General features: G+C 57.3%; 1 protein-coding gene across 4 annotated transcripts in view; it reads left to right on the top strand.

Annotated features, from left to right (window-relative positions):
- CTIF (cap binding complex dependent translation initiation factor) overlaps positions 1-9,335 on the top strand; it is a 291,774-nt gene extending 282,439 nt beyond the window's left edge. For 3 of the 4 annotated variants that reach the window (XM_049620101.1, XM_049620100.1, XM_049620098.1), the window contains 2 exons: positions 4,906-4,959; positions 6,440-9,335. In XM_049620101.1, the coding sequence (XP_049476058.1) occupies positions 4,906-4,959; positions 6,440-6,655 (270 nt within the window). In that variant the 3' untranslated portion in view covers positions 6,656-9,335. The remainder of the gene's footprint in view (positions 1-4,905; positions 4,960-6,439) is intronic. The other variant, XM_049620099.1, reaches the window with a different exon arrangement.
- The last annotated feature ends 317 nt before the right edge of the window (positions 9,336-9,652 follow it).

The raw sequence follows: 9,652 nt of genomic DNA, 5'->3' as shown, positions 1-9,652 counted from the left end.
GAAGGTGCCAAATAGAGCATACGTAAACAAGAGCGCTCATTGACCTCCTCAACACTCCAGCAGAGATTTGTTTATCCAAACACTAGCTGTCACTGGGGAAAAAGCAGAGTCCTGAAGACATGGAACACAGAACAGGTAAGTTTGGCCAAGATAGAAAAGAGTGGAAAGATCCTGCACCTGGACCGCTGCCTGCAAATGACAGGTAGGGACAGATTCTTGGGGAACCACAGATCACCCAGAGGCATGAGAGCCTCTAAGAGGGACAGTGAAAGGGGTCCCGGCGGGGAGCCCCTGTGGACTTGTGTCAAGGGCTCCTGGTTGAGGAGGCCAGCCTCTTGTCATACCGCAAAGAGCGGCGGAGTGTGACTTCTGGGGAGGTTGGGAGGGACGCTGTCCAAAGCCCCTTCGGCACTAGGGTTCTGAGACTCTACTCTCAAAAGCTGGTAATGAGAGGCCAGAACAGCATTTGCAGGGAGAATAGGAAGCGGTCTGCAGCCTCCCTGCAGATTCCCTTCGTATCCTTGCACCCTGCAACTGTGAAGGAAAAGTGTGATGACCAACCCCGGTCCTCCCCCACTTCCCTGAGCAAACCCAGCAAGCCGCTTGCAAGAGGGCCTATCACGCATTGTGATTGTTGGCTTCGCACAGACTTTCCCAAACAAGCAAGTGGAAGATAAGGTTGAAGGAGAGGCTCTGGGGTTGAGAACCTGCCTGTAGCTCTGCCTGAGGGCCCAGGGGGGCTACCCTCACCCTCCAGAGTCCCCTGCTACCCGCCCCCGTTCCCTAAGTCTGTTCCCTGCCCGGAGCCAGGGCCACCAGGGACACAGCCAGGCAGGGGGAGGGTGTGGGGGGTAGTCTGGGCACGAAGAGGGGAGGAGGGATTGGAAGGGAGTAGTCCAGTCACAAAGATGCAGGAAAGAAAGACATAGACCCCGCTTTGGAGTTCTCAACTGTCATCTGGGAGCAGAGGGCAGGCCAGAACTTTCCACGCGGTTCTGTCAGCCGTTCACACAGCCACACGGAGGGACAATCAATCACATTTCAGAACATCGAGTACTTGTCAGCCCTTACGCTTACTAGTACTTCCCATCAAGTTACCTTACTCATCCTGGGGCACCTGGGTGGCTCAGTCGGTTAAGCGTCCGACTTCGGCTCAGGTCATGATCTTGAGGTTCGTGAGTTCAAGTCCGAGTCGGGCTCTGTGCTGACAGCTCAGAGCCTGGAACCTGCTTCGGATTCTGTGTCTCCCTCTCTCCCTGCCCCTCCCCTGCTCTCGCTCTCTCTTTCTCTCTCTCAAAACTAAATACACATTTTTTTTTTAATTTTTTAAAAAAGGTACCTCACTTGTCCCTAGAACCCCTAAGAGGCTAATCTCAGGACAGAACATGCTCCCAGGGTCATTTCAACGTGACACACACAACAAGCACTACTGAGCGCCTACTGTGTGTCTCCCCGCGTTCTAGACGCTTCCAGAGCATACCTTGTTCTTCCCACGAGCTGCCAGTTCTGCCCCCCTCCCCCACTTTCCCCACCCAGCTGCCAGCACACACTCCGTCTCAAAGAGTTCCCTTCTCACCAGATTGCCCTCCACCTTTCTTGTGATTTCTACCCACAATGTTGTTTGAAGGATCGTTTCCCAATAAGCACTACAGAAAACCTGTGAGGGAACAAAGTACCTTCAGAAAGAAACCCCAGCAAACCTTACAGAGCTCTCCTGATATATATGAGTCCCTATGTCCCCTGCAGATAAGTGGGGCTAGGCCCACATCCCCATGCTGATCCCATTCCAGACAGCCACAGGACCCTCCCCGGGTTCGAACCAACATCCCCCCCCACCCCTCCAGAGCAGCTGGGTTGGGTGTGGACCACATGCCTTAGGTACACCTGCTACAAGGTGAATCACTTCCACCGGCTTTTTCCGGAACCTGTTTCCTGGTCTTCACTCTAGCCTCCTGGGTCCTGTAACTGAGGGAGGCCCTTCCCTGTGTGCCCCCCACAAAGGTCCACCGGACACCGGCTTGGCAGAAGGCTCCCCTGCCTCCCCCTTGGGGCTCTGCAGCTCCGGGAGGCAAGAAAACTCCAGAAGCAGACACTGGCTTAAGAAGGGGAGGGACTGGGGCGCCTGGGTGGCTCAGTCGGTTAAGCGTCCGACTTCGGCTCAGGTCACCATCTCGCGGTCCATGAGTTCGAGCCCCGCGTCGGGCTCTGTGCTAACAGCTCAGAGCCTGGAGCCTGTTTCAGATTCTGTGTCTCCCTCTCTCTCTGACCCTCCCCCATTCATGCTCTGTCTCTCTCTGTCTCAAAAATAAATAAATGTTAAAAAAAAAAAAAAAAAAAAAAAGAAGGGGAGGGACAGCTGTGTGCTGCAGACTGTCCCACTGTGCCTGTGTATTGTAATTATTTAACCCGTCCCCCTGTGGGTGCACGGTAGTTTTACTGTAGTGATAGCGCAGCAAAAGCCGCGTATCCCTGTCGTGGTGCGTCCGTCCGGGTCCATTTATTCTGACCGCGATCACCAAATTGCCGTCTAGAGACCTGCGCCAGCCTCCGTTTCCACATCGGTTATAATTTTGTGTCGCGTCCCCTCCGGCGAGAGGGGTGTGTGGGGCAGGGTACCCACGTGCCCATCACTCTCGCCTCTCCGAGTGTGTGCACCCGGGTGACCTTTGGGGGAGGGGCCTCGCCGCATCCGCCCTTGCCCGCCCGCCCTCCGGGCTGTCGCAGCCTGTGTGCTAGGCGCTGTGCCGGTGCGGGGACCAATCAGAGGCCCCGCCCTGGTGGGGCTTGCCTTCTAGCGGGGAGACCCAAGTATCAACAAGTATCAACAAGTATCAACAAGTATCAACTTATCCGGGGGTGAGCTATGCGGCAGCGAGAAGTAAGCCAGGAGGTGAGCGGGGCCGGCCGGCTTCACACAGGCTGGAGAGGTGACACTGGGGCAGAGTCCTGAACAAGGGGGTAGAGTGAGGTCCGCAACTCCGTGGTGGCTGAGAATCTGGGTGACGGGAGCACGAAGGTCTGGAGTCAGAGCCATGGCAGTGAGTAGAAGAGGTTCACCAGCGGCCTCAACGCCTGTCCCTCTGTGCCTCCTGCACCATTTCCTCCCCTGGACTGTCCCTTGCTCTCCGCCTGCTTTTCATTCGAGCAGGTCGAGGGCTACCTCTCTGTCCATTCATCCTAAAACGATTCCCGTGTGTCTGCCGCAAGCCCAGTTCTGACAGATACAAAGGGGAAGGAGGCCTGGTGTCTCTGGCCCTGACCTGTGCCCGGGCCTGCTGTGGCCTCGATGCCCTGCACGCTCATTGGGCACGTGGCAAGGCTTGCCCTGGATCTTCAGCCCTCCTGAGGCGAATGCTTGTGGCTCTTGCTAAGAGGGACCCCTGGGCTGGGTGGATGGACATGACAGGAGAAGGGGAGGGACAAGGAGGATGTGTCGAATTTGGGTTTCAAGCTAGCGATAGGAATAGTCCCCCTGTGGCATCACCTGTGCTTGAACTCATCACACCCACGTCAGGGACTTTGACTCCAGTTCTGGTTCAGGGGACGAGGATACTCATCCTAAAAATGCCTTCCTCTGGTGCTCTCCCCACCCTCCACCTTTCCTTTAAAACAAAAAACAGGGGTGTCTGGGTGGCTCAGTCTGGCTGCTGATGTCAGCTCAGGTCATGATCTCACGGTTCATGAGTTCGAGCCCCACCTTGGGCTCTGCACTGATGGTGCGGAGCTTGCTTGGGATTCCCTCTCTCCCTCTCTCTCTGCGCCTCCCATGTACTCTCTCAAAATAAATGAATAAACTCAAAACAAAAAACAATGCATGAATCATATCAACCAACATTTAGCAAATCCTCAACGGTTGCCAGGACCTAGGCTAGGTGTTAGAGGTGGCCAAGATGAGCACAGCACTCTCCCAGGCTTCACTTGTGTGAAATGCCAAGTGGTTGGGGACGTCAGGTGAGAAGTCAGTGAGAAGCAGGAGGGGGGGGGGTAACCATGGGCTGGGGGTGATCCAGGAGTCTCCAAGGAAAGCTGGGAAGTGCTGTGGGCCTTGAAGAGTGGGTGAGTACGGAGAGTTCCAGCAGAGGGAAAAGTCATCCGTGGCAGATCATCTAAATGCAGGGTCATCCGCGGATGCGGTGATCAATGTCGCAGGGATGGCGGTGGAGATGTACCAAGGGGGAAGGGGACAGAGGGAAAAGTGGTCAATGGGGTTGAGAGTAAGTGGGGGAGGGGCAGAGAGAGAGGGAGACCCAGAATCCAAAGCAGGCTCCAGGCTCTGAGCTGTCAGCACAGAGCCCGACATGGGGCTCGAACCCACGGACCGTGAGATCATGCCCCGAGCCAAAGTCAGAAGCCACCCAGGCGCCCCGTGATGTTATGTGAATTCTATCTCAGTTGAGAGAGAGAGAGAGAGAGAGAGAGAGAGAGAGAATAAGATGAGGCCAAGGGAAGCCTGGACAAGGGCGTGGCCAGTCCCAGCACTGAGCAGCCTGGCCATGGCCTTGGTCAGGAAGCAATTCCAACCTCTGGGTAAGTCAACACTGCTGTGGTTTTGCAGAAGAGCACTTTGTTTCTGGAAGCTTTCCTCTAGCCGGGGCCCAGGAGTGCCTGAGACCATGGCCGAGCCTCCCTCGCCCATCAGGAAGTCTTTACCCTCATTGCATTTCTCTGAGGATTTTCTCTGACCAGGTGTTACAGCTGATGACCCCAGCGTGTTTGCTACCAAGCCATGGTCTCTAATCGCAACCTTCTGACCTGGCCTGGGGGCCCAGGCTCTATGCCCACAGTGGTCCTCCAACCGTTCAAATCCTGCCAGAGAAATCGCCGTGTCCCTGCTGCCCTCTGACCTTCGTGGGCTCTCTTCCCCGCCACACCCTGAGTAGCGTTCTCTGCCTCTCTCTTCTACAGCTCTTGCAATCTCAGGATGTGAAGGAAGACGCCGTCCTGTGCTGCTCGATGGAGGTAAGCATCTCCGACCTCAGACCTGGTGTGCCCCTCACACCTGCCAGTTGTGGCTGTGTAAGGATCACTGGACACACGCACAAGTCCCCGGCGAAGGTGTGGAGACAGGGCTGGTGGGGAATGGCTTCCTGAGTTGACGTGAACTCCTGCATCCAGGATTGTCAACCCCCAACCAGAGTAAATGTGGACAGAGTGACCGACCCACCACTAGCTGGAGAGAGAGGTGGCTGCTTCTCTAGAGAGAAGGACCACGTGCTGGCATTGTCCACTGTGCTTCTGTGCCCAAGACCACCTTCTTCTTGCCCAGGCACGCCCCACAAATGACTTAAGAAATTCCAAGTGATGTGACCCCCCCTCGCCCCCAAGTATCTCCCTTGACTTTGGTGGTATGGGGTTTGCGGAAGGCGCCTGAGGTTTGAAACCGCCCCCCTGCCCCGTGTTGGCAACCACCTTCTTCAAAATACCCCCTTAGGAGGTGCCACTCCTGTGCCCAAAATGTGGCCACTACTCATTGAAACTCTCCCTCTGGGATCTCCCTCGGGGGCAAACGTTGCCCTGGGAAGTCAGCCCAGCCATTTAGAATGGAGTACAGTGAGGACAGGCGCGTCCAGCGTGAGCCCCCAGGGCACGTCAGGGCTGCGTGAGCATGCGTCTCAGGTGGCTTCTGTCCAGCCTCCAAGGCTACTCGCATCCCAAGGATCTCAGAGGCCAGAAGTGCTGCGATTCTGGACAACGGCCTGAGGTCTACATGATAATCACTGTTCATTTGTGGAGCTCCAAATGGGTACCTTACATGGGACTTGGGGATGGCAGGGGCTGCACTGATGCAGAAGATTGGGACTCCTTCTTCCCTATGGGGGCTTTTCAACATCATCAGGGGCAGGCCCTCTGGCTGGCCTTCTGCCGCAGTTCATGTTTCCCTCCTACACTTCATGTCACAAGGGTGGCCAGAGGTCAGTGCTGGGGAGGGGAGGTGGGATTGGGGGCAGGAGAGAAGGAAGGAGAGGAACAGGAGGCCTCATCCCTGCTCTCAGGTTCTGCGCAGAGACATGCAGGTCTCTCGTCTCTAGAGAGACATCGTAGCAAGTGAAAATTAACATGCTGCAGCCTGATCACCTTTGAAGGGAGCAGGTCAACCATTGAGGGTGTGGGCAGTAGTCGAGGAGGGAAAGCTCTTGGGTGAAAGACAGAAGAGGCATGGTCCTGGTGAGAGCTCTTTTTAGCCCCGGGCAGCAGGCAATAACCTAACCCCTCTTCTTCTTGCGGCAGATTGGTCATTAAATGTGGGCTCTCACAGTTGACTATTTCTGCCCTCCCGCCTCCCTGTTCTCCCTGTGGCACAGATGCCTGGGCCCGCACCTTCCAGAGGGATAGTCCAGTGGTTTCCTGTCCCTGCCCCCAGCCCTTCTAACCCAGGTGGGTCAGCTTGCCCTTCTGGAGCCCAAGCCCGGTCCTAACCCCCCCACTTCTCTGCCCGCAGCTGCAGAGCACAGGCCGGCTGCTGGAGGAGCAGCTGCCCGAGATGATGACCGAGCTCCTGGCCAGCGCCCGCGACAAGATGCTGTGCCCCTCAGAGTCCATGCTGACCCGGTCGCTGCTTCTGGAGGTCATCGAGCTCCATGCCAACAGCTGGAACCCTCTGACGCCCCCCATCACGCAGTACTACAACAGAACCATCCAGAAACTGACAGCCTGACAGCCAGGGGGCCTGGCGGGCGGCCCGCGGGCAGCTGGGGCCCTGGTACACAGGGCCAGATGGACAGGCGGGAGGACAGGGGTGGCCCTGGCGGGAGAAAGAAATGGGGAGGAAAGCAGGCAGAGCCGGCGGCCAGTCTGGAGCCAGACCGGGAAGGAGTGCCCCTCATCTGAGCCCCCCCCCAGCCCCAAGCATGTGGCAGTTCACACCAATAAGGGAAGCATGTTTCTTTCTCATGGTGGCCCCGATCGCCCCTCCCCACTCCCGCTCCTCCCCGCCCCCTCCCATCAAACGCGTCCCCCGCAGGGCTTTGTGCGAGGGGTTTCATCTCTGTGACTCCGCTGAGGCCCTGGCAGCTCTGCACGCCGGGGTACCGCTTGGGTCAGAAAGGACCTCAGAAGGCTGAAAAAGTGGGTCGGAGACGGGCTTGCATTGTTCCTGCTGTCAGCCGCAGTCGCCAACTGCTGCCAAGCAGGCGACAGAGAGCAGATGTCCGGGAGGACAAAGGCGGGCAGGGTCCCCACCAGCCGCCCGTAATTGACGGCCTTTGTCCGCCACGGTCGAGCTGGGGAGGCTGGGGGACGGAGGCTTCTCCCCTAACCTTCACGCTGCGCCCTCCCCGCTTCCAGGTCCTCCTTTTGGCCCCCAAGCCTCAGGGGGGGGGGCCCAGGGGGCAGGGAGCAGGGAGGGGAGCTGGAGTTGGCGAATTCTACTTGTACTCTTGTGTTTTATTGTTTTATGTTCAAAAGTCAGCTGCTTTGAAGTCTCCTCTCTCAATGAAAAGAGCCCGAGATGTGATCACACAGTCAGCGCCACGAGGACCCCCTGATTAGTGGAAGATCAAACCCGGCTCCCTCTGGAAGGATTCTAGCCACAGACAGCTTGCCAGTAGCCAATTAGGGTAATTGGAAACTTCTGCCCCGGCGGGGGTCCTGCTGGAACCCTGTGTCCTCAGCCCTTGGCTTCCAGTACCCCTGTTCTCTCATTCTAGCTGTGCTGTGTCAATGGGCCGATACTGTCGCAGGCCCCCGGGAGTGTGTATCCTGGCCCGGGGGCCTGGTGGTGAATGGGGCACCGAAGGAGGCTGGCAAATTAAAGCCAAAATGCTAGGTGATGTTGCCCGCGCCACACACGGGTCTCGTCCCAAGCTTAGTGGGGGGGGCATGTGGCCGTTGGCTCCCCAGGACTCGGCGTCTGGCTAAATGGGCTGTGCCGCTGCCCCGGCCTCATCACAGGCAGGACCCAACAGCCCAGGCCCCCCCCACAGCCAAGGTCTCTGCGCTCCGGGAGGGCTCTGGGCACTGTAGCCCCTGAGCTGTGGGGAACGGTGCGTTCATTGAGTCTTGAGCGTAACGGTCGGGTGACTAGGTGAGGCCGCCAGACAGATCTTTCCAGGCTGGGAACAAGGCTGGGGGTTCTTGAAAGGGCCAGGTCCTGGGAAGAGCCCCTTCTCTGTTGGAGGAGGATGCGGGTCGGGCTCTAGGAGGCTGGCTTCCGGGTTGTCACGGCATCCGCACAGCCCCATCTCTGGGGTCTGGAGCCCATACTTTGATAAGCCCCCATAAAATGACTTCAGAGCCCAGCAGCTCCCTTTACTGAGGCTGGTCACTCCCTGTGTCACTGGAGGGCCCTGGCTGCCTGGTCCGCTCAGGCTGGCCAGGGGGTGAGGGCTGGAGGTTTCCCTTTGTGGACTCCAAGTCTGGAGGAGCAGGCAGGTCCCCCAGTACTCCCTGGCTTTCTCCACCTGCTGCAACCTGACCTTCAGCCCCGGGATGGGAGCCTTTGCCAAGCCCAAGGAAGAGCGTGTTGGAGACACATGTCGGGGGGCACAGGTTTACCTGGAATGGGTCAGTAGCCTCCAAGAGGCCCGTGCTGCCTCTGCCCCTGGCCTTTGCCTCCTCCCCTCTTCAAGCTTCTCCTTGCTGCCTTTCCTTCTCAGTGGGCTCCTTCAGCCCAACCTGGGGCCCCGGGACACCAGGGGCCCCATGGGAGGCCCTGAGAGAAGAGCTAGACTGAAGTTAGGGGGCTCAGAGAGGGCACCGGGGAAATCGTGGTCTCGAGGAGTCAGGCAGCCCCAGCAGGGCGCGCAGCCGCTCCCTGGAAGGCCCCGGAGAGCTGTGTCTGGGCTGAAATGGGCTAGCGCCCCCGGAGTGCACAGTGTGCGTGTGTGTGTATGCGCCTGTGTGTGTTTGTGAGCACATCTGCTGAGAACGAAGTAGGGCCCCAGAGGAAGAGAGTGGCCCAGGGGAACGGGGTCTCCTGCTCCTTCCACGGGGCAGAGAGCAAGCTTCACGAAGGGGCCCCAGACACCGTGCACGCAGGGACTGATGTTCCCAGGAAAGCTGAGACCCGTGACATCGCGAGCGCCATGGACCCAATGCCTCTTCCTCCTAACGGCCTCCTTGGTGGTCTTGCCTCAGGGCCACCCCTCCTTGACTGTTAGGACCAGAGTATGAAGAAGTAAGATATAAATATGTATACATATATAAATATATTTTTAATTACGTGTCGTGTCACGGTGGCTCCAGACGTATGGTTTGCCTAGTTTATCTCCATTGCTTGAAAGTGCTTCCTGGCCAATCCAAATAACAGTTTAAGCTGTTTTTCTAAATGCAGGTTGCTGCTACTCTTTGAGACATGGAAGGAAAACGTTTAAAAAAAAAAGAAACTTTTTTTTTTTTAAGGAAATAAGAGTGAAACGTAAAATCTGTGACTCTGAAGCAGCTTCCCGTGGGAGACTACTCAGACAGGAGCTGGGGGCAGAAGTGGGTTCCCCACAGACCCCCTAGCCTCTCCCTAGGCCAGACCCCCCACCCCCATTTGTGCTGAGTGAGGAAGGCCATATCCAAGTTGACCTCTGAATGTATTTGGTGGGAGGCAAAACTGGATATTGCATTTCTAAGGCTCGTGTTGTTTTCCCTACTCGCCCGCGGCTTTCTTGGCGCAGCGAAGAGGCGAAGTCCGGCCATCTGATGTTGATCCTGTCTCGGTCTGTCC

This window comes from Panthera uncia (genome assembly GCF_023721935.1).
Source record: "Panthera uncia isolate 11264 chromosome D3 unlocalized genomic scaffold, Puncia_PCG_1.0 HiC_scaffold_8, whole genome shotgun sequence".
In the NCBI taxonomy this organism is placed as follows: Eukaryota; Metazoa; Chordata; class Mammalia; order Carnivora; family Felidae; genus Panthera; species Panthera uncia.
The sequence above is the reverse complement of the archived record's forward strand: the minus strand, read 5'-3'. Positions and strand labels throughout refer to the sequence as shown.